Here is a 25,619-nt window from a genome sequence, read left to right on the forward strand (position 1 = left end):
TACATGTGTGTATGGGCGATGTCTTGACAGGGGCGTAGCGAGGGGGGGGGGTGGCGGGGGGGGGTGCGGACCGCACCGGGTGACACCATTCAGGGGGTGACACCAAGGCAAAAAATAACAAAATATATAGAGAAAAACTCGAGGGGGGGGTGCAAATCGAAAGTTTGAGGGGGGGGGGGGTGCAAATCGAAAGTTTGAAAGTTTGTCCCTGGGAAGGGTCTCTATGCCTCTGGGGGGGGGGGGGGTAGACACCATTAAGTGCCGCACCGGGTGACACCCGACCTCGCTACGCCACTGTGTCTTGACAATAATGGTACCTGGTGGTAGTAGTAGGGTACACGGTCGGGACATGTAGGGTAGTTGTAGGGGTCGGGGAATGTGGGCGTGATGTAGGAATGTTGTTCTTAAATGTAATGAAACGCATGTTAATACAAAAAAAGTTTATTTTTAAAAATATTCACTGTCATACAATTATAATTGGCACATTATAAATATACCTCATTGTCAGTTACTGTAAAAACTTTAATGTCGTCCAAACCTCTTGGTAAATTAGATTTATAATGAACCTCCCCTCCCCCATCCATAGTGCGCTTCAAACCACTTCTCGCCAAACAAAATTTTTTCACACGTTTTTAAATCGACTCCTTTGAACCGCACGACCGCTGTGTTAGTAAATGTGGAGCAGCGTACACTCACACAATAAGAGACTGGGTTTATTTGCGTTTATAGATTCGCGAAATTGAAGCGCCAGTTGGCCTAGTTTTACCCTACCTGAGAATGGATTAGTTCTCGCTATTTTCTTCCACACCTGGGATTTTATTGTAAGCGCAGCGCCCTATAGACGCTATGAAGTGTAAAGATTTAAAGAAAAATCCCTCATTCATCTCGTCAATCACCATTATGCACTGATGTGTGAGTTCTCAACGGCTTTTTACGTTCGTCTTTAATCCGTAGCCTTCAATATTTTCCAAAACAATTCGGTTCAAAAGACGTAAAAATTAAATAGAAAATTCTTTGTTGCTCCGTTTACCCCCCCCCCCCCCCCCCCCCACAATATTTGCACATTTCTAAGGTTAAACTTTAAAATTTTTTTAATAACAGCGATGTTTGCTAATGGTAATGTGTAGTACATTAGTGAGAGTAATGTTACTGATTGAAGTGGCCGTATGCTAGAGACTGCTAACCCGTAAGTCTTGAGTAGCAACCACCGGATCGAGTCAGTCGAATGTCCAGGATTCTTGACTCTACTTCATCTCCCCAATGTGTCTTGACCTCGAAAAGGAAAATACGATGAAGTTGATGAACGCTTGACACATGTGATAGCAGTAATTTTAAATTTAACTCGAGGCTCATATGCTGTAGCAAACGTGCAACACCAAACATTAGGGACTCAACGATTACTGCTAGACTGTTAGTGAACCTGAATTTCTTTGTCACGTGGTTTCAGCTAACTTTTCTTTCCTGATGGTCATTAACTAGCCAGTGTTGTGAAGGTCATTATCTAGCCAGTGTTGTGATGGTCATTATCTAGCCAGTGTTGTGAAGGTCATTATCTAGCCAGTGTTGTGATGGTCATTATCTAGCCAGTGTTGTGAAGGTCATTATCTAGCCAGTGCTGTGATGGTCATTATCTAGCCAGTGTTGTGATGGTCATTATCTAGCCAGTGTTGTGAAGGTCATTATCTAGCCAGTGTTGTGATGGTCATTATCTAGCCAGTGTTGTGAAGGTCATTATCTAGCCAGTGTTGTGAAGGTCATTATCTAGCCAGTGTTGTGAAGGTCATTATCTAGCCAGTGTTGTGAAGGTCATTAACTAGCCAGTGTTGTGAAGGTCATTATCTAGCCAGTTAATAGTTGTCAGTGTATACTTTCTTCTCACAACATTAGTAACAACAAGTCGGGGTTTTCAATGTTGCTTAAAATTTTATTTCCAATTTGTGTGATCTCGATTTAGTATGAGAGTTGGACGCACGTCCAAAAACCCAGCATTAATATATGGACAATAGTGGATAAGTGTTATACACTGAAATATATATATATATATATATATATATATATATATATATATATATATATATATATATATATATATATATAAAATTATCAGTATATGTTAACTATATATAATTATGAGTATATAATTAAATATATATAATTGTATATAAAAAATTATAAATAAATAATTATATATAAAGCCTACACGTGTATCACAATAAAGATTTATAGATTGACAAATACCAAATTAAACTTTTTATTAAAGCAATTCTTTACCGTCAGTTAGCTCATACAGAGTATAAAATCAAGATAAATTGGAATTAAAAGACCTTATTTGAATAGTCAATGTCAAGATAATTACTATTTGTGTTGACCTACGGCCTATATCTACATACACATGATGAAAACCAGGATCAAAACATAAGGTCTTTTTTATTGTGTTTACACAGTACAGCGCTGAAGTAGGCCTTTGGTCGAAACGTCAGGTTTAAAATAGATGTTATATACTTGCCAATGTTTGTAAATTTTGTCTGGCTGTCAGACGACAGTGGGCTGTACGTGGGGTGTACGTGGGGTGTACGTGACCTAGTGGCACGTCTGTACTAGCAGACGACAACTGATAGATCAAAACATTTGTCGTGTGCCCAAACAGGGACACTGTTTTCAGCAGACGACAACAGATTCATCAAAATATTAATATTTGTTGGGTGCCCAAACAGGGACACTGTTTTAGATAAAAGGCGACTTAAACTCACTCATCTGAGTGGCGTCACCTGTGGGGGTGAAGGGGTAGTTCACCCCGTACGGCGCCTTGATGGGGTCAGTTTATATAACGTTTTGCATTATGAAAAAGTAACTATCATCAAGTCATATTTTAATATTCTAGGTCTTTAATTAATAAAATCAACAAACATATCTTTAGGCCGTTAAGTTTAATAGGATGACTAAATTTGAAGCCACATCCCTAACTTGATTAAATTGCCTAATTGCTGTGTAATTACCTCTTACAACTTTAAGTATATATCCGTCGTATACACAATAAAATATATCATTCGTATAATTACAATTTACAACCATTATATAGATTTATAATAATAAATTGATCTTTATGTGGTTTAATTAGAAAACTGTTTTATGTACTCTATACATACATACACAATTTCAGCTTAAAATTATACAAAGATGCCTATTTAAGAAAATATACATACATATGGCACAATTTGTATCACATACATTAATTATTTCTCATTAAGTTGGGATGTATTTATAAATGAAGGAAGGTTTAACACAGACATATTATGCTGTACCGAGTGTGGCCTTGATAAAGGTTCACCCAACACTTGACTCATTAGTCAACTTGTGAGCTGGTCTCTCGACTTGCCCAGTGCTAGGTGCAGTAGAGTGTGTCGGATGTAGCTCAGTGTTGGGTGGTGATACAAGAGATCCAGGGGCATTTGTGTGGATATGGTCAGCTGTGGATCCAGGGCAGCAGACTGACACACACACACACACACATATATATATATATATATATATATATATATATATATATATATATATATATATATATATATATATATATATATATATATATATATATATAGCCTTGGTTCTCAGGACAAATAATCTAAGACGAAATTCCCCAGATAAAATATCACAGAGACCAAATATCCCTGGACAAAATTTATAAGGACAAAGAATATCAAGGATAAAATATCTAAGACAAGATACCTATAGCATGTGTTATGGTTTATAAAAAAAAAACAAAGAAAAAAAGCATAGTTTGGTCATATTAAATTTAACAGTTTTGTAGCATAATTGATTTGGGTGTACACGCAATTTATTAGTGTGATATACTCAAGTTTACTGAGAATCCGGCCCAACAAATGTATAGATCAAAACATTTTTTGGGTGCCCTCAGTGTGTGGTGATGTGTTCTTCTTATCGGTGCTTGTAGGGCTCTAGATATGGGCAGAGATGGATGGGCCACATACTCACATAGGTGGATGGAGGACCACAGGCATGGGCATCTAGAGATAGATGTCGCCCAGATGGGCAGAGAAGGCTGGACACAGAGATGGACAGGGGGGGGGGGGGCTGGAGAGAAGGCTGGACACAGAGATGGATAGAGGGGGGGGGGGGGGCTGGAGAGAAGACTGGACACAGAGATGGACAGAGAAACAAAGTAAAACATAAAGATAGCAACACGTAGTTTGTACATAAAATATTCTGATAAGACATGACTATAATCTAATAAAAATGCGATAACATATGTACTAATTGTATATCAGTGTAAAGTTAAAATATAGTCATGGCCGTTATATTGACAATATCCCAAACAAAAAAAAAATAACATCCACAAAAGCTGCCGTAAACTCCTACTTCAATTTCTTTTTTCAAATCCTGTATGGACACGTCTATAAAGAATTAGTCATTCTATAACACAATCCCTGGCATTTTTATCTGGCATAGCTGTAGCCATAGCTTTATAACCGTAAGACGAATATCTGTATAACTGGTCAGTCACATAGCTATATAATTGCTGTATAGCTGCAGCCAGTGGTTCAGCTACGGGACGCTTCATGAAACAGTATAGTTGCATGGCTGATTGTTCCGATGCGAAGTCTTACAGTATCTAGCACAGCTACTGGGGTTTAAATGGCTGGACTTGAGCTTTTTGCCGGCAACGTTCTCCGGCACAAAGATGGCGTCGGAGTTCGGTTTTTTCGACGCTTTCCTGGTTTTCTTTTGATAGCCAGCGGTGACCTCCACCTCCTGCGTGGCGCCGAGGTCCAGCGTGTCGATGCAGTACTGGTCAGCGTAGTGGTTGTTCTCGTGGTCCATAGGGTCCTGTGTCACGTGACTCCCTTTCGACGACAGATCCAACACCGTGTTGTCATTGTAGTGAAGATTTCCGTTGACGGAATATCCGTTCCGGACGTCGTTTCCGGGCGGGCAGGTTAAGTCGGTGAGGACAGGTGAGATGTAAACTTGTCGTCTGCTGTTGGTGTGGTGGTGGTGTTTGCACGCGTGCTGCATCTGGTTATAAATAGACTCAAGTCTCGCGCACTCGTCGGACAGGCGAGACTTGTCTATCAGAAGCTGCTTCTGTTGCTCGGTTAGCTGGGCGTTTTTCTGAAACAGACAGGGTTAAAGGTTAGGCTCAACTGACGTCTTTTGGCTGAGGTGTGGGGAATGACGTCTTTAAAATGGCGTCTGTAAACGAACGTATCTATTCTAATGAATTTAAACTACATGACGTTTTTAGCTGAGACCTGAAAACAGACCATTTAAGCAGACTTGTATGTCTTTACGAGGACGTCTATACAATGACGTCTTTAAGAGGACGTCCATACAATGACGTCTTTACGAGGACGTCTGTGCGATGGCGTCTTAAAGATGGCGTTTTTACAACTGACGTCTTTAAATTTCCATAAATATGAAAACATATTGACGTAAAGGATACGAAAGTTTAGAGAAATATCTCGTTCCTTTTAGAGTTTAATATGGTGCCCCCCCCCCCCCCCCCCCCTGCAGTTAAACGTGATCGGATTAACGCCAGATTATGACCATCTGTTGTCATCTTCAATAAAACACCCTGCCACCCCTAGGCTACGTTATCTATAAAAGTTTAATCACCACCTATCTTGAGTAAAAAAAAAAACTTTAAAATATCTAAATCCGTTTCATTTTTCAAGCATGACTCCAGGGGTCATTCCTTCCCTCCCCCTCCCCCCGTCATCCTCCCAACTGGAGCACGTCCACCGTCCACGGAGAAGAAAAATTATATAATATATAGACAGCTTTTTCTTCAAGCCCCCCCCCCCCCCGGAAAAAATGTCTGAAAGAAACTCTAGTTTTAATAACTTGCGGCTACAGTCAACTTTGTAGATCTTCTGTTTTGTTTCACATCGAGGCTTAGCTATTGAAAGACAATCTACAGGACCTAACTAAACACATTGACACTGTCAATGACAGGCACTTATCTAGACAGTACCGAGTGATTGTTGACAGACGACAGGTATGTTATCTTAGCCAGATATAGGGTGGAAAGGTTTTATCAGCCATACCACTTTAGCTGTGCTTTGGTAAATATATCCGGAGATGGCGCTACACACACGGCTTCTTGGTGACAATAGAAGTGTGGGCAGGGGCAGATAACTCTCATAAACAAACTTTGACAACATTTGTAGGACCTGACGTAGTTATCCCCCCCCCCCCCACCAATGGTTGTGACAATGAGGTGTAGCTAGTGAACTACATTGGGAGATAATAGAGGAACAAGATGACTCTGGGTGGATTTAGATTTCAAGGGATCCTTGTCTAAATTTTATCTGGGAACCACGTTATTATATAAATAGTTATAGTATAAAACGATCTTGGGGCGCTAATAATTGGGGTCACATAGTTAAAAGTGGGGTCAGCCTCGATATGAATCTCCGCCAATTATAGGTTTTAGTGTCGTTCAACGATGGCTCAGTAAATGTTGTGTTTATTTTTTTCTTATTTGCGTTGTGTTGCATGTACGGTATTTGGGTCTATGCATAATTTGTTTGCAATGCATGCATGATTTGTGTGGGTCTGAGTTACGTGTATGTTTGTGATGTTACCTGTCTATGACGTGTGCGGGTTAGACATGTTTGTGGTGTTTCATAAGTGTGGTGTATGTTTGTGTGCGGGCTAGACATGTTTGTGGTGTTTCATAAGTGTGGTGTATGTTTGTGTGCGGGCTAGACATGTTTGTGGTGTTTCATAAGTGTGGTGTATGTTTGTGTGCGGGCTAGACATGTTTGTGGTGTTTCATAAGTGTGGTGTATGTTTGTGTGCGGGTTAGACATGTTTGTGGTGTTTCATAAGTGTGGTGTATGTTTGTATGTTTGTGTGGGATGCATGATGTATGATGTGGGTGGTGTATGTTTTTGTATGATGTATGATGAATGAAGCGTGTTTGTGAGTTGTGTGTGATGTTTGATATTTGTATGATGTATGTGTAACGTAAGATGTGTGTATAACAAAACACTTCAGCGTACACAATAAACCAACATTTTTCTACACATATGAACACACAGTCCCTGTCTGTGTCACACATGAGGTAAACTATCAAAACTAGGTCAGAACACAGCACACATCACTTAGCTTGTGTAACACACCAGGAAGTTATACTACACCTGGTATATACAGCACACCTGTACTTATAACACACTTAATATTATACTTCAACAATAACAGCAACATGTTTTCCCATACTGTTGTATACACTAACAACGTGATGTTATCTTCTACATCTTATAATGAAAACAGTATTGATTTAACATTGTAGGGGGTTATCGTCCCTGATCCAGTTTTACAAAACTTGGATCTTAGATACGGCTGAAACTTTAGATTACTAGCACTAATGTCAGAGTCAGCTAAAACTTTAGATTATCAGCACTAATGACCTGAGTCCTGACATACTTGACGTGTTGGGCAAGGATTGGCCAGGTTGGCGCTATGGTAATACCGAAGTTCGTGGGTTCGATTCCCAGCCAGAAACAGCTGTTCTTCTACAGGAACACAGAATTCCTTGATGCATGAAGGACGGAGTTAATGAGGCTGGACAGTGGTCAGTTGTCTGACTACACTGAAGGAACTTGGACAGTGGTCAGTAGTCTGACTACACTGAAGGAACTTGGACAGTGGTCAGTAGTCTGACTACACTGAAGGAACTTGGACAGTGGTCAGTAGTCTGACTACACTGAAGGAACTTGGACAGTGGTCAGTAGTCTGACTACACTGAAGGAACTTGGACAGTGGTCAGATGTCTGACTACACTGAAGGAACTTGGACAGTGGTCAGTAGTCTGACTACACTGAAGGAACTTGGACAGTGGTCAGTAGTCTGACTACACTGAAGGAACTTGGACAGTGGTCAGATGTCTGACTACACTGAAGGAACTTGGACAGTGGTCAGTTGTCTGACAGTGGTCAGTTGTCTGACCACACACTGAATTAGGTTGACAGTGGTCAGTTGTCTGACAGTGGTCAGTTGTCTGACCACACACTGAATTAGGTTGACAGTGGTCAGTTGTCTGACAGTGGTCAGTTGTCTGACCACACACTGAATTAGGTTGACAGTGGTCAGTTGTCTGACCGTGGTCAGTTGTCTGACTACACACTAAAGGAGGCTGAACAGTGGTCAGTTGTCAGACTACACACACCGAATGATGCTGGACAGTGGACAGTAGTCTGACTACACTGACTCTTCTACCTACGTCATCTTAAGGGTAAACTCTAATCCCTACCTAAGCTCTGATTCACCCCCCCCATCCCCTACCCTATCGATTATTGTCCTTCGATCGTCATGAAAGTCGCCAGATGTCAGATTAAAAAAAATTTTTTTTTCTTTACATAAACGTCAACAGTGGTGAATTTACACATGTACTTCCCATATTGTCTCGGATACGTATTGTTCCATTTAAACAATGTCCACTTCACACACTGTACAGTTCCCATAATGCCCCGCTCTAATATTGCCCAATTCCTATTGACCAGTTCCTACACTGCCCAATTCCCAAAAATTCCACTTCTCATACTGTTCAATTCTGATTCTGTAACGCTTAATTCTCAAACCGCCTAATTCTCATACCACCCAATTCCCACCCTGTCCAGACCCCCACACTGCTCAGTCCCCATACTAATTACTATTCAGTATCTCCATCCCACAGGTAAAATCGGCTCCTCCAATCCGCGCTTGTCTAAAAATAACCTTCTACGGGAGGAAATTCCCAATAAATTTTTGTTACTAAGCAACCTGTTAGTGTAAACAAAAAAAAATATTCTTACCTCCTGAAGACTGCACCGTTCTTTTTTCTTACTCTCGTAAGATTTTTTCGCCGCTTCCACATTTTGTAGCCGCCTTTTTTCTTTTTTCTGGTCGCTTGTCTCCATCTCAATCGGCGACCGATCACTGGGAAAAATACAAATAAATCACACCATTCACAAACCGTGCACACCAGATAACACCGTGCTGACACAACTATTGAGCTGTTGAGATATGCCTTCAAGTAGGAAGTGAAACGTACACACGCTCGCACAGCCGAGGAGAAAAAAAACACACTAGGCCTAACGTTTGTAACGACCTGACCTACATTTGCGGTTTTCTGAGAAATCATTGGCTGGGATTGCCGTGACCTTTGAAGCACTTATCCTAGCTAAGGATTTATCCTCGTCGTTTTTTTTTTTTTGTTGTTTTTATTTTTTAATTAAATTAAGACAGTGATTAATTTTATCAAATAACGAATATAAATTGCACGCACAAATTGAAGAAATTGTAAAAATATTTGATTGAACGAGACAAAAGTGGGCGTGTCCTACCTGACCAGGGGCGACGATCAATGCAAGCGTGTTGTCACCCGGGGCCGCCAAACAACGTTACGGTTCGGTGGTTTTCTCAATATAGTACGCACCTTCTGATTGGCTAGCTCGTCTCGGTTATATCAACGCGGGTTGGATTACGCAATATATATCTACTATTGCCTATCTAAAACGTAATAATTATTGTTGTGCGTAGGCGTTTGTAGGGCACGTCACTCAGATACTCAGCCTATAAGACTATATGATTCAAATGTTTATCATTTTTTTATCACTTTATATTAGAGGTCTTCTAAGTGTTGACAAACACACCCACTATACACATCCGTAAACAAGTGGTAACATATGCTGCCAACGTTACCTTATCACCCTGTCAGCGTAAGGTAACCTCTAGTGACGTATAATTTCGTAGATATCGTGTATTTTTAAACAGCGTTTTCAGTTAGTTTCAGTTTCGAAATGGTGACGTCAGTTTAGAAAGGAGCGCGTCGATGCTCAGTGGCGTGGCGGTCTCGCTAAGCTGGGGAGAGCGCGGGCTGGCGAGGACAGAGTGTATCCCGAGGGCTGTCTGTTGTTAGACACGCAAAGTGATGTCTGTTTGTTACATGCCGCAATAGATGTCTGTTGATTAGAGTCAAGCAGAGGGCTGTTCGCTATTTATAATTCCATGAAGAGAGCTGTCCGCTATTTATAGATATCCTTTACTCTCGTTTCGATAAGCTACACGTAGCGGGCTTTTCGACTGGCCCGCAACGTTACATCGAAACAGTGAGCCAATTATCTCCCCTTATGTCTAAAAATAGCACAACAGAACGGTATCTCAGTGGGATTTCCCGGAAACCGGAAACGGTGTTGCTATACGGCACGGGGAGTGGCGCTAAAATAAAATTTCATTCCGAGAGCGAAAACTAAAAAAAAACAACAACAAACAAACAAAACAAAACACAACAGCTAATGGGCTAATTATACATGAGCCCGCAATAATAATTTAATTATTGCTTGTTTAATGTAGATTACATTTTTATTTCTAAACATTCACATGAACAAAACTAAAGCACCTATTCTGGCAATATGAAACTGTTTACGTCATATCTGTTGCCACGTAAATATATGCAGCTAGAAATTAGATTGGCACTTACAAGTTTAGGGTTAATTGCAAGTATAGGATTAGACAGTAGCAAGTATAGGATTTAGCTAGACAGTGGCAAGTGTAGGATTTAGCTAGACAGTAGCAAGCATTAGCTAGACAGTGGCAAGTATAGGATTTAGTGTAAAGTGTAGGATTTAGCTAGACAGTGAAAAGTGTAGTATTTAGCTAGACAGTGGCTAGTGTAGGATTTAGCTAGACAGTGGCAAGGGTAGGATTTAGCTAGAGTGTGGCAAGGGTAGGATTTAGCTAGAGTGTGGCAAGGGTAGGATTTAGCTAGACAGTGGCAAGGGTAGGATTTAGCTAGAGTGTGGCAAGTGTAGGATTTAGCTAGACAGTGGCAAGTGTAGGATTTAGCTAGACAGAAGCAAGCTTTAGCTAGACAGTGGCAAGTGTAGGATTTAGCTAGAGTGTGGCAGGTGTAGGATTTAGCTAGACAGTGGCAAGGGTAGGATTTAGCTAGAGTGTGGCAATGGTAGGATTTAGCTAGACAGTAGCAAGCGTTAGCTAGACAGTGGCAAGTGTAGGATTTAGCTAGACAGTGGCAAGTGTAGGATTTAGCTAGATAGTGGCAAGTGTAGGATTTAGCTAGACAGTGGCAAGTGTAGGATTTAGCTAGACAGTGGCAAGTGTAGGATTTAGCTAGACATTAGCTAGTGTAGGATTAAGCTAGAGTGTGGCAAGTGTAGGATTTAGCTAAACAGTAGCGAGTGTAGGATTTAGCTAGACAGTGGCAAGTGTAGGATTTAGCTAGAGTGTGGCAAGTGTAGGATTTAGCTAGACAGTAGCAAGTGTAGGATTTAGCTAGACAGTGACAAGTGTAGGATTTAGCTAGACAGTAGCAAGTGTAGGATTTAGCTAGACAGTGACAAGTGTAAGATTTAGCTAGACAGTGGCAAGTGTAGGATTTAGCTAGACAGTTGCAAGTGTAGGATTTAGCTAGACAGTGGCAAGCGTAGGATTTAGCTAAACAGTAGCAAGTGTTAGCTAGACAGCAGCGAGTGTAGCATTTAGCTAGACAGTGGCAAGTGTAGGATTTAGCTAGACAGTGGCAAGTGTAGGATTTAGCTAGACAGTGGCAAGTGTAGGATTTAGCTAGACAGTGGCAAGTGTAGGATTTAGCTAGACAGTGGCAAGTGTAGGATTTAGCCAGACAATGGCAAGTGTAGGATTTAGCTAAACAGTAGCAAGTGTTAGCTAGACAATGGCAAGTGTAGGATCTAGCTAGACAGTGGCAAGTGTAGGATTTAGCTAGAGTGTAGCAAGTGTATGATTTTGCTAGACAATTGCAAGTGTTAGCTAGACAGAAGCAAGCTTTAGCTAGACAGTGGCAAGTATAGGATTCAGCTAGAGTGTAGCAAGTGTAGGAATTAGCTAGACAGTGGCAAGCGTTAGCTAGACAGTAGCAAACCTAGGATAAATTGAACTGTCCCAACAGCCCACGTACTTCCCACGTACTAATTATTCAACTTAAATCCTGGTTTTCATTGGAATGCAAACTAAACCTAAGAGCCGTCTTTCAACGAAATGCTATCCTCTCTACAAACCTGCCAGGCTGTGACATAGACCGTACCACGGTGTTTTTCCTGTGGAATGTGGCCCATTCATTGGCTCTAAACCTCGCAACTTGGTCTAAGATCACTGAGCCTAGCACGGTATACACACATTATAATAGCAGTCAAATGCTTGGGTACACTCTGTACACAGCTTGGTTTAGCTGGCACCGTACACAAATATCTAAAGCAATTTTCATTTTGAAAGGACCGCTATGAATGGCAATGGTGTTTTAATTGGTTATAGATCGCTCGACTGCTAGCATGAAGGTCTCGAGTTTGGATCTCAGTCCACTCAATGCTGAAGGACTTCCTTGAGTCTACCCAGCTCTGACTGGTACCTGACTGACATTGGGAAAGTAAATGTGGATTGGACACAACACACCATCCGTTCATATGCCGAGGTCGACATAGGAACTACTTCATCTGCTTCATGGATAATGAAGTCTGAAAGGAGGCTATACTTGCTGTACTGCTCTTGATATCAACTAGATGACAAGAGTCTCAAACAAAGGGCACTTTGATCAGCAGCGTGAGAAATATGTTTGGTGACTGGGGAAGCGTGAACTGACTGAAGGGATTGGTGAACTGACTGAAGGGATTGGTGAATTGACTGAAGGGATTGGTGAATTGACTGAAGGGATTGGTGAACTGACTTAAGGGATCAGTGAACTGACTGAAGGGATCGGTGAACTGACTGAAGGGATTGGTGAACTGACTGAAGGGATCGGTGAACTGACTGAAGGGATCGGTGAACTGACTGAAGGGATCGGTGAACTGACTGAAGGGATCGGTGAACTGACTGAAGGGATCGGTGAACTGACTGAAGGGATCGGTGAACTGGCTGAAGGGATCGGTGAACTGGCTGAAGGGATCGGTGAACTGGCTGAAGGGATCGGTGAACTGACTTAAGAGATCGGTGAAGTGACTGAAGGGATCGGTGAACTGGCTGAAGGGATCGGTGAATTGACTGAAGGGATCGGTGAACTGACTGAAGGGATCGGTGAACTGACTGAACGGATTGGTGAACTGACTGAAAGGATCGGTGAACTGACTGAAGGGATTGGTGAACTGACTGAAGGGATCGGTGAACTGACTGAAGGGATTGGTGAATTGACTGAAGGGATTGGTGAACTGACTGAAGGGATCGGTGAACTGACTGAAGGGATTGGTGAATTGACTGAAGGGATTGGTGAACTGACTGAAGGGATTGGTGAACTGACTGAAGGGATCGGTGAACTGACTTAAGGGATCGGTGAACTGACTGAAGGGATTGGTGAACTGACTGAAGGGATTGGTGAATTGACTGAAGGGATTGGTGAATTGACTGAAGGGATTGGTGAACTGACTTAAGGGATCAGTGAACTGACTGAAGGGATCGGTGAACTGACTGAAGGGATTGGTGAACTGACTGAAGGGATCGGTGAACTGACTGAAGGGATCGGTGAACTGACTGAAGGGATGGTTGAACTGGCTGAGGGGATCGGTGAACTGGTTGAAGGTATTGGTGAACTGACTGAAGGGATCGGTGAACTGACTGAAGGGATTGGTGAACTGACTGAAGGGATCGGTGAACTGACTGAAGGGATTGGTGAATTGACTGAAGGGATTGGTGAACTGACTTAAGGGATCAGTGAACTGACTTAAGGGATCGGTGAACTGACTGAAGGGATTGGTGAACTGACTGAAGGGATCGGTGAACTGACTGAAGGGATCGGTGAACTGACTGAAGGGATGGTTGAACTGGCTGAGGGGATCGGTGAACTGACTGAAGGGATTGGTGAACTGACTGAAGGGATCGGTGAACTGACTGAAGGGATGGTTGAACTGACTGAAGGGATCGGTGAACTGACTGAAGGGATTGTTGGACTGACTGAAGCGATCGGTGAACTGACTGAAGGGATTGGTGAACTGACTGAAGGGATCGGTGAACTGACTGAAGGGATGGTTGAACTGACTGAAGGGATCGGTGAACTGACTGAAGGGATTGGTGAATTGACTGAAGGGATTGGTGAACTGACTTAAGGGATCAGTGAACTGACTTAAGGGATCGGTGAACTGACTGAAGGGATTGGTGAACTGACTGAAGGGATCGGTGAACTGACTGAAGGGATCGGTGAACTGACTGAAGGGATGGTTGAACTGGCTGAGGGGATCGGTGAACTGACTGAAGGGATTGGTGAACTGACTGAAGGGATCGGTGAACTGACTGAAGGGATTGTTGGACTGACTGAAGCGATCGGTGAACTGACTGAAGGGATGGTTGAACTGACTGAAGGGATCGGTGAACTGACTGAAGGGATTGTTGGACTGACTGAAGCGATCGGTGAACTGACTGAAGGGATTGTTGGTCTGACTGAAGTGTATGGATCTAGAGACGGGTATCACAAGCGAGTGACGCCATACATTTAAACGTGAGGAGAATTTTAATTGAAAGAAATGTGAGATGGGATGTGAGATGTGGGATAGATAAACACTGGGGGGGGGGGGGTGGGGGTGTCGTGGTTCAGCAATTGTCTGCCCCTTTCATGTCAGAAAGCCAATTCAATATAAAATCCAAGCTAAATATCTGCAAGTTAAGCTCAACTTTAGTCCGTGTTAGCTTGAATATGAGAGATCGTGGAGGGATGAATGGCTAGATTTTCTTACATTAAGAGATGTTAGGTTCAGGTGAGGAGGGAGAAGGAGGGGGGGGGGTAGGGCAATTTACTTCCCAGACTTCTTATCTTTCTTATATAATATGATTTGCTTAATTTTTTATTTACCAGAGGCTGGTTTCATGTTATCACTAGCTCACCCAAACCAGTTTCCTCTAACCAGCTGTAACCAGTTTACCCTAACCACTAGATCTGCTGTAACCAGTTTACCCTAACCACTAGATCTGCTGTAACCAGTTTACCCTAACCACTAGATCTGCTGTAACCAGTTTACCGTAGCCACATAAGCTGATGTAACCAGTTAACCTAACCACTAGATCTACAGTAACCAGTTTACCCTAACCACTAGAGCTACTGTAACCAGTTTACCCTAACCACTAGAGCTACTGTAACCAGTTTACACAACCATTAAAGCTGATGTAACCAGTTTAGCCTGACCACTAAAGCTACTGTAACCAGTTTACCCTAACCACTAGATCTACAGTAACCAGTTTACCCTAACCACAACAGCTGCTGTAACCAGTTTACTCTAACCACTAGAGCTACTGTAACCAGTTTACTCTAACCACTAGTGCTGATGTAACCAGTTTACCCTAACCTCTACAGCTGATGTAACCGGTTTATCCTAACTACTATAGTTAAGGTAACCAGTTTACCTTAACCATTAGAGCTGCTGTAACCAGTTTACCCTAACTGGCCCTAACTTAGCTAGAGAGATCGAGCTACAACGCTTAAAACTCACTTTTTATCTCAAGCAGACGTAAACAATTTAAAATAAACATAAGCAGTCTCTTGTCTTAACTCACTCAAACCCGGACAGGAACATCATTAGCTAGAGTAGCCCCACCCCTCACCAGACCCACCCCTCACCAGACCCACCCCTAACAAGACCCACCCCTCACCAGACCCACCCCTCACCAGACTCACCCCTCGCCAGACACCACCCACCCCTCACCAGACTCACCCCTCGCCAGACACAACCCACCCCTCACCAGACTCACCCCTCACCAGACCCACCCCTCACCAGACCCACCCCTCACCAGACTCACCCCTCGCCAGACACCACCCACCCCTCACCAGACTCACCCCTCGCCAGACACAACCCACCCCTCACCAGACTCACCCCTCACCAGACCCACCCCTCACCAGACCCACCCCTCACAAGACCCACTCCTCACCAGACCCACCCCTCACCAGACCCACCCCTCACAAGACCCACCCCTCACCAGACCCACCCCTCACCAGACCCACCCCTCACCAGACCCACCCCTCACCAGACCCACACCTCACCAGACCCACCCCTCGCCAGACCCACCCCTCACAAGACCCACCCCTCACCAGACCCACCCCTCACCAGACTCACCCCTCGCCTGACACCACCCACCCCTCACCAGACTCACCCCTCGCCAGACACCACCCACCCCTCACCAGACCCACACCTCACCAGACCCACCCCTCACCAGACCCACCCCTCACCAGACCCACCCCTCACCAGACCCACCCCTCGCCAGACCCACCCCTCACCAGACCCACCCCTCACCAGACCCACCCCTCACCAGACCCACCCCTCACCAGACCCACCCCTCACCAGACCCACCCCTCACAAGACCCACCCCTCGCCAGACCCACCCTTCACCAGACCCACCCCTCGCCAGACCCACCCTTCACCAGACCCACCCCTCACCAGACCCACCCCTCACCAGACCCACCCCTCACCAGACCCACCCCTCACCAGACCCACCCCTCACCAGACCCACCCCTCACCAGACCCACCCCTCACAAGACCCACCCCTCGCCAGACCCACCCCTCACCAGACCCACCCCTCACCAGACCCACCCCTCACCAGACCCACCCCTCACCAGACCCACCCCTCACCAGACCCACCCCTCGCCAGACCCACCCCTCACAAGACCCACCCCTCACCAGACACCACCCCTCACCAGACCCACCCCTCGCCAGACCCACCCCTCACAAGACCCACCCCTCACCAGACACCACCCATCCCTCACCACATATTAGCAAGCCCACACCCGGTGCACATCATTAAGACCACGTCCCTCTATACAGCAGAGAACATCATTCACAGGTCATCACCTACAGCCCCACCAGACACCACAGAACTGACAACATCAACATTACCAACAAGGTGCACACATCCAATCAACTTCAGAGACTAAACAGCCAATCACTTACGATGATAGTTTGTTTAGTTTGTTTACGGTACCTTAAATCGGCTTATTCTATTTCCCTCAACTATAGATCTCTCTCCCCTCACCCGCTAAATATTCTCTTTCCATCTAAATCCACTCCATCCTCTAACTTCAGATCCTCTCCCCCCCCCCTCCCTCGTCGTATCCCTCACTGTCGTCCACTACATTATCACCCATTTATGGCATACCCAATGGACCGTAACCTTCAAGCTATGGTTGCGATTGTAGGAAAAAAAGTCACAGGAAAAAAAAAAACACAGGAAAAAAAAAACACAGAAAAAAAGTCACAGGAAAAAAAGTCACAGGAAAAAAAGTCACAGGAAAAAAAAGTCACAAATATATATTTGCATGATACTTGTTAATACTTTTATGTATTAAATATTCAGAGAGTGCAAATTAACTTAGGATTAATTAAATGTAATGTAATTTGTGTAGGCTGTATACGCATAGGAATTTTTATAATTCATCTAAATATTTAATATGAAGTATGTAGATTGTAATTATTTTAAACTTAAGATTAGTAGCGTTTAATAGGATGCTCCAAAGTCCACGGTTTTAATCCTGTTTTTTTTTTTTAAATACCAACATTAAATTACCGTGAAATGGTAAGTTCGTCTGACTTGCTGCCCTCAACTCATGGCCACAATAGTTATGTTTAGATGTTTAGTTCAACCACCTTTACTGCCCATATTTATCACGCTCATTACATAACAACACTTAGGATAAAAAATGAAAGCCGACAAGGTTCAAAGGCTGTCATTGACGCATGACGTCAACAACACAAAATATGTTCGGACAATGCCTACTGAGGAGAGGCCGACCAGAGAATAGCCTACGGCAAAATTTGCCTAAATTTCTTTTATAATTAAATTTTCTACCGCGTTTTTAACTAAATACGTAACAAAAATTAAGATTGTTGTGTAACTTATATTAGAGTATTTTTACTTATAATTGTTATAAACCATAATGCTTTTAACGTCTATCAATAATTTAAGCTATAATAAAATACAACCCACAACAATAAACATACAAAATTTTACAATTCTAAACAAATAAAAAAAATATTTCTAAAAATATTTTTGTGACTTTTTTTCTGTGACTTTATTTCTGTGACTTTTTTTTCCAAAAAATTTTTTCCACTGTGACTTTTTTTCTGTGACTTTTTTTCCTAGCAAAAACTGTGACTTTTTTTCTGTGTTTTTTTTTCCTGTGACTTTTTTCCGTTTACCATGGTTGCTGCTGAAAACCATAGAAGGCCCTATTAGAAAACCATAGAAGGCCCTATTAGAAAACCATAGAAGGCCCTATTAGAAAACCATAGAAGGCCCTATTAGAAAACCATAGAAGGCCCTATTAGAAAACCATAGAAGGTCCTATAAGAAAACCATAGAAGGCCCTATTAGAAAACCATAGAAGGCCCTATTAGAAAACCATAGAAGGTCCTATAAGAAAACCATAGAAGGCCCTATTAGAAAACCATAGAAGGTCCTATAAGAAAACCATAGAAGGTCCTATTTAGAAAACCATAAAAGGTTTTGTTAGAAAGTCATAAAGATCCTATTAAAAACTATATTATAGCAGATTAAAAACTTTCTCATTTAGCATCAGTGGACTGTATCAAATGACCTACATACAGTTTAAGTAGGTCAACGTATTATTTTGTCGGAGAACAGAAACATTTCACGTTGGGAGGGGCAAGATTTAACGATTGCATGCATTGTTATAGTTGGTTACACCAATGCAAGTTTACGTTAACAGCCGGCTGTTTACGACAGCAATACACGCTGTGCAGGTAACACGGATGTAACAAACTACAGCTGTTTGGACTAGAGGTGTTTAGACAGGTGGTGTTTAGACCAGTGGTGTTTAGACAAGAGGTGTTTAGACAAGTGGTGTTTAGACAAGTGGTGTTTAGACAAGTGGTGTTTAGACAAGTGGTGTTTAGACAAGTGGTGTTTAGACAAGTGGTGTTTAAACAAGTGGTGTTTAGACAAGTGGTGTTTAGACAAGTGGTGTTTAGACAAGTGGTGTTTAGACGAGAGGTGTTTAGACAAGAGGTGTTTAGACAAGAGGTGTTTAGACAAGTGGTGTTTAGACAAGAGGTGTTTAGACCAGAGGTGTTTAGACAAGTGGTGTTTAGACAAGTAGTGTTTAGACAAGGGTTGTTTAGACAAGTGGTGTTTAGACAAGTGGTGTTTAGACAAGTGGTGTTTAGACAAGTGGTGTTTAGACAAAAACTGTATAGACAAGAGGTGTTTAGACAAGTGGTGTTTAGACAAGTGGTGTTTAGACAAGTGGTGTTTAGACAAGTGGTGTTTAGACGAGAGGTGTTTAGACAAGAGGTGTTTAGACAAGAGGTGTTTAGACAAGTGGTGTTTAGACAAGAGGTGTTTAGACCAGAGGTGTTTAGACAAGTGGTGTTTAGACAAGTAGTGTTTAGACAAGGGTTGTTTAGACAAGTGGTGTTTAGACAAGTGGTGTTTAGACAAGTGGTGTTTAGACAAAAACTGTATAGACAAGAGGTGTTTAGACAAGTGGTGTTTAGACAAGAGGTGTTTAGACAAGAGGTGTTTAGACAAGTGGTGTTTAGACAAGAGGTGTTTAGACAAGAGGTGTTTAGACAAGTGGTGTTTAGACGTTTAGACGAGAGGTGTTTAGACAAGTGGTGTTTAGACAAGTGGTGTTTAGACGTTTAGACGAGAGGTGTTTAGACAAGGGTGTTTAGACAAAAACTGTATAGACAAGAGATGTTTAGACAAGTGGTGTTTAGACAAGTGGTGTTTAGACAAGTGGTGTTTAGACAAGAGGTGTTTAGACAAGGGTGTTTAGACAAGTGGTGTTTAGACCAGTGGTGTTTAGACAAGGGGTGTTTAGACAAGTGGTGTTTAGACAAGTGGTGTTTAGACAAGTAGTGTTTAGACAAGTGGTGTTTAGACAAGTAGTGTTTAGACAAGTGGCGTTTAGACAAGTAGTGTTTAGACAAGTGTTGTGTCCTTATCTACTGTCGTGCCTAGATCTATGTGTGGGCTATAACGTTTAGATAAGCCACTAAGCCAGTAACGACAGGCCTATTCTTGTTTGAGATCTTTATCAGTTCAATCATACCGGAAATAATTAGTTTAATTTGACAAGACATTCTTTAACAAAACATTCATTAAACCACAAATACTCGGAAATATCTTTACAAGAATAGAAATGTCTTTAGAAAATCGATCAACAACTGTAAATTAACAATTGTTAGATAAAAAATAAATACAATTTGCTTCAGTATGTTAAAATTTTTTTTTTTTAAATTTTGTCGTTTTTTGTTTCAAAATTACAACACAATTAACTGTTATTATTAAAAAGGGTAACTCTTGTAAACTTATGAAAGATGTGTTTAATTCTATCTACCCTAGTTACCTCCCCAGCTTGCCAGTCTCAGTTCATTGTTTATGTCTACACAGCAGTTTGTGGTTTATGTGGGGCCAGGGTACGACTGTGTAGGGACGAGATAATTGAAAGGTACATGTCTGTTTTATGTTCTGGGTGGTAATTAGTGGGGTGCTGGTGGTATTTGGGTGGGTAGTTAGTGGAGTATTAGTGGTATTTGGGTGGGTAGTTAGTGTAGTGTTAGTGGTATTTGGGTGGGTATTTAGTTGGGTGTTAGTTATATTTGGGTGGGTAGTTAGTGGAGTATTAGTGGTATTTGGGTGGTTAGTTAGTGGTATTTGGGTGGGTAGTTAGTGTAGTGTTAGTGGTATTTGGGTGGGTATTTAGTTGGGTGTTAGTTATATTTGGGTGGGTAGTTAGTGGAGTATTAGTGGTATTTGGGTGGTTAGTTAGTGGTATTTGGGTGGGTAGTTAGTGGAGTGTTAGTGGTATTTGGGTGGTTATTTAGTTGGGTGTTAGTTATATTTGGGTGGGTGGTTAGTGGAGTGTTAGTGGTATTTTAGTGGGTATTTAGTGGAGTGTTAGTGGTATTTGGGTGGGTAGTTAGTGGTATTTGGGTGGGTAGTTAGTGGAGTATTAGTGGTATTTGGGTGGGTAGTTAGTGTAGTGTTAGTGGTATTTGGTGGGTATTTAGTTAGGTGTTAGTTATATTTGGGTGGGTAGTTAGTGGAGTGTTAGTGGTATTTGGGTGGGTGGTTAGTGGAGTGTTAGTGGTATTTTAGTGGGTATTTAGTGGAGTGTTAGTGGTATTTGGGTGGGTAGTTAGTGGTATTTGGGTGGGTAGTTAGTGGAGTATTAGTGGTATTTGGGTGGGTATTTAGTTGGGTGTTAGTTATATTTGGGTGGGTAGTTAGTGGAGTGTTAGTGGTATTTTAGTGGGTATTTAGTGGAGTGTTAGTGGTATTTGGGTGGGTAGTTAGTGTAGTGTTAGTGGTATTTGGGTGGGTAGTTAGTGGTATTTGGGTGGGTAGTTAGTGGGGTGTCAGTGGTATTTAGGTGGGTAGTTAGTGGTATTTGGGCGGATAGTTAGTGGTATTTTGGTGGGTAGTTAATTGGGTGAGAGGTTCGTATTTCGTCAGGTGTGAGATGTAGGTAGATAGACAGCGAGTTGCCATAGCAGTGTACTAAAGGTGTGCTAAACCACCTCAGATAAAACCCTATCTTAACATTGCAACGATAAGGCAGATTCAAATTCACAAGTTTCATGTTTCATTATTCGATGTTTTTTTTACAACGCTAGCAGCTCTAGCTAACTTCAGAGGTTTTACAACGCTAGCAGCTCTAGCTAACTTCAGAGGTTTTACAACGCTAGCAGCTCTAGCTAACTTCAGAGGTTTTACAACGCTAGCAGCTCTAGCTAACTTCAGAGGTTTTACAACGCTAGCAGCTCTAGCTAACTTCAGAGGTTTTACAACGCTAGCAGCTCTAGCTAACTTCAGAGGTTTTACAACGCTAGCAGCTCTAGCTAACTTCAGAGGTTTTACAACGCTAGCAGCTCTAGCTAACTTCAGAGGTTTTACAACGCTAGCAGCTCTAGCTAACTTCAGAGGTTTTACAACGCTAGCAGCTCTAGCTAACTTCAGAGGTTTTACAACGCTAGCAGCTCTAGCTAACTTCAGAGGTTTTACAACGCTAGCAGCTCTAGCTAACTTCAGAGGTTTTACAACGCTAGCAGCTCTAGCTAACTTCAGAGGTTTTACAACGCTAGCAGCTCTAGCTAACTTCAGAGGTTTTACAACGCTAGCAGCTCTAGCTAACTTCAGAGGTTTTACAACGCTAGCAGCTCTAGCTAACTTCAGAGGTTTTACAACGCTAGCAGCTCTAGCTAACTTCAGAGGTTTTACAACGCTAGCAGCTCTAGCTAACTTCAGAGGTTTTACAACGCTAGCAGCTCTAGCTAACTTCAGAGGTTTTACAACGCTAGCAGCTCTAGCTAACTTCAGAGGTTTTACAACGCTAGCAGCTCTAGCTAACTTCAGAGGTTTTACAACGCTAGCAGCTCTAGCTAACTTCAGAGGTTTTACAACGCTAGCAGCTCTAGCTAACTTCAGAGGTTTTACAACGCTAGCAGCTCTAGCTAACTTCAGAGGTTTTACAACGCTAGCAGCTCTAGCTAACTTCAGAGGTTTTACAACGCTAGCAGCTCTAGCTAACTTCAGAGGTTTTACAACGCTAGCAGCTCTAGCTAACTTCAGAGGTTTTACAACGCTAGCAGCTCTAGCTAACTTCAGAGGTTTTACAACGCTAGCAGCTCTAGCTAACTTCAGAGGTTTTACAACGCTAGCAGCTCTAGCTAACTTCAGAGGTTTTACAACGCTAGCAGCTCTAGCTAACTTCAGAGGTTTTACAACGCTAGCAGCTCTAGCTAACTTCAGAGGTTTTACAACGCTAGCAGCTCTAGCTAACTTCAGAGGTTTTACAACGCTAGCAGCTCTAGCTAACTTCAGAGGTTTTACAACGCTAGCAGCTCTAGCTAACTTCAGAGGTTTTACAACGCTAGCAGCTCTAGCTAACTTCAGAGGTTTTACAACGCTAGCTAGCAGCACTCTAGCTAACTTCAGAGGTTTTACAACGCTAGCAGCTCTAGCTAACTTCAGAGGTTTTACAACGCTAGCAGCTCTAGCTAACTTCAGAGGTTTTACAACGCTAGCAGCTCTAGCTAACTTCAGAGGTTTTACAACGCTAGCAGCTCTAGCTAACTTCAGAGGTTTTACAACGCTAGCAGCTCTAGCTAACTTCAGAGGTTTTACAACGCTAGCAGCTCTAGCTAACTTCAGAGGTTTTACAACGCTAGCAGCTCTAGCTAACTTCAGAGGTTTTACAACGCTAGCAGCTCTAGCTAACTTCAGAGGTTTTACAACGCTAGCAGCTCTAGCTAACTTCAGAGGTTTTACAACGCTAGCAGCTCTAGCTAACTTCAGAGGTTTTACAACGCTAGCAGCTCTAGCTAACTTCAGAGGTTTTACAACGCTAGCAGCTCTAGCTAACTTCAGAGGTTTTACAACGCTAGCAGCTCTAGCTAACTTCAGAGGTTTTACAACGCTAGCAGCTCTAGCTAACTTCAGAGGTTTTACAACGCTAGCAGCTCTAGCTAACTTCAGAGGTTTTACAACGCTAGCAGCTCTAGCTAACTTCAGAGGTTTTACAACGCTAGCAGCTCTAGCTAACTTCAGAGGTTTTACAACGCTAGCAGCTCTAGCTAACTTCAGAGGTTTTACAACGCTAGCAGCTCTAGCTAACTTCAGAGGTTTTACAACGCTAGCAGCTCTAGCTAACTTCAGAGGTTTTACAACGCTAGCAGCTCTAGCTAACTTCAGAGGTTTTACAACGCTAGCAGCTCTAGCTAACTTCAGAGGTTTTACAACGCTAGCAGCTCTAGCTAACTTCAGAGGTTTTACAACGCTAGCAGCTCTAGCTAACTTCAGAGGTTTTACAACGCTAGCAGCTCTAGCTAACTTCAGAGGTTTTACAACGCTAGCAGCTCTAGCTAACTTCAGAGGTTTTACAACGCTAGCAGCTCTAGCTAACTTCAGAGGTTTTACAACGCTAGCAGCTCTAGCTAACTTCAGAGGTTTTACAACGCTAGCAGCTCTAGCTAACTTCAGAGGTTTTACAACGCTAGCAGCTCTAGCTAACTTCAGAGGTTTTACAACGCTAGCAGCTCTAGCTAACTTCAGAGGTTTTACAACGCTAGCAGCTCTAGCTAACTTCAGAGGTTTTACAACGCTAGCAGCTCTAGCTAACTTCAGAGGTTTTACAACGCTAGCAGCTCTAGCTAACTTCAGAGGTTTTACAACGCTAGCAGCTCTAGCTAACTTCAGAGGTTTTACAACGCTAGCAGCTCTAGCTAACTTCAGAGGTTTTACAACGCTAGCAGCTCTAGCTAACTTCAGAGGTTTTACAACGCTAGCAGCTCTAGCTAACTTCAGAGGTTTTACAACGCTAGCAGCTCTAGCTAACTTCAGAGGTTTTACAACGCTAGCAGCTCTAGCTAACTTCAGAGGTTTTACAACGCTAGCAGCTCTAGCTAACTTCAGAGGTTTTACAACGCTAGCAGCTCTAGCTAACTTCAGAGGTTTTACAACGCTAGCAGCTCTAGCTAACTTCAGAGGTTTTACAACGCTAGCAGCTCTAGCTAACTTCAGAAGTTTTACAACGCTAGCAGCTCTAGCTAACTTCAGAGGTTTTACAACGCTAGCAGCTCTAGCTAACTTCAGAGGTTTTACAACGCTAGCAGCTCTAGCTAACTTCAGAGGTTTTACAACGCTAGCAGCTCTAGCTAACTTCAGAGGTTTTACAACGCTAGCAGCTCTAGCTAACTTCAGAGGTTTTACAACGCTAGCAGCTCTAGCTAACTTCAGAGGTTTTACAACGCTAGCAGCTCTAGCTAACTTCAGAGGTTTTACAACGCTAGCAGCACTCTAGCTAACTTCAGAGGTTTTACAACGCTAGCAGCTCTAGCTAACTTCAGAGGTTTTACAACGCTAGCAGCTCTAGCTAACTTCAGAGGTTTTACAACGCTAGCAGCTCTAGCTAACTTCAGAGGTTTTACAACGCTAGCAGCTCTAGCTAACTTCATGGGTTTTACAACGCTAGCACCTCTAGCTAACTTCATGGGTTTTACAACGCTAGCAGCTCTAGCTAACTTCAGAGGTTTTACAACGCTAGCAGCTCTAGCTAACTTCATGGGTTTTACAACGCTAGCAGCTCTAGCTAACTTCAGAGGTTTTACAACGCTAGCAGCTCTAGCTAACTTCAGAGGTTTTACAACGCTAGCAGCTCTAGCTAACTTCAGAGGTTTTACAACGCTAGCAGCTCTAGCTAACTTCAGAGGTTTTACAACGCTAGCAGCTCTAGCTAACTTCAGAGGTTTTACAACGCTAGCAGCTCTAGCTAACTTCAGAGGTTTTACAACGCTAGCAGCTCTAGCTAACTTCATGGGTTTTACAACGCTAGCACCTCTAGCTAACTTCATGGGTTTTACAACGCTAGCAGCTCTAGCTAACTTCAGAGGTTTTACAACGCTAGCAGCTCTAGCTAACTTCATGGGTTTTACAACGCTAGCAGCTCTAGCTAACTTCAGAGGTTTTACAACGCTAGCAGCTCTAGCTAACTTCAGAGGTTTTACAACGATAGCAGCTCTAGCTAACTTCAGAGGTTTTACAACGCTAGCAGCTCTAGCTAACTTCAGAGGTTTTACAACGCTAGCAGCTCTAGCTAACTTCAGAGGTTTTACAACGCTAGCTAGCAGCACTCTAGCTAACTTCAGAGGTTT

General features: G+C 42.7%; 1 protein-coding gene across 4 annotated transcripts in view; it reads right to left on the reverse strand.

The window, feature by feature from the left end:
- Positions 1-4,116: 4,116 nt before the first annotated feature.
- LOC131957813 (uncharacterized) overlaps positions 4,117-25,619 on the reverse strand; it is a 29,639-nt gene continuing 8,136 nt past the window's right edge. The window contains exons 1-3 of one of the 4 annotated variants that reach the window (XM_059322611.1): positions 9,706-9,864; positions 8,817-8,940; positions 4,117-5,130 (exon numbers count right to left, since the gene is read on the reverse strand). In XM_059322611.1, coding sequence (XP_059178594.1) covers positions 4,576-5,130; positions 8,817-8,921 — 660 coding nt within the window. In that variant the 5' untranslated portion in view covers positions 8,922-8,940; positions 9,706-9,864 and the 3' untranslated portion in view covers positions 4,117-4,575. Of the gene's footprint in view, positions 5,131-8,816; positions 8,941-9,121; positions 9,198-9,347; positions 9,425-9,705; positions 9,865-25,619 lie in introns of those variants that run through there. The other 3 variants (XM_059322610.1, XM_059322612.1, XM_059322609.1) reach the window with 3 other exon arrangements.

Source organism: Physella acuta, unplaced genomic scaffold (assembly GCF_028476545.2).
Source record: "Physella acuta isolate Inbredline_101_S28 unplaced genomic scaffold, ASM2847654v3 ptg001269l, whole genome shotgun sequence".
Lineage (NCBI taxonomy): Eukaryota > Metazoa > Mollusca > Gastropoda > Physidae > Physella > Physella acuta.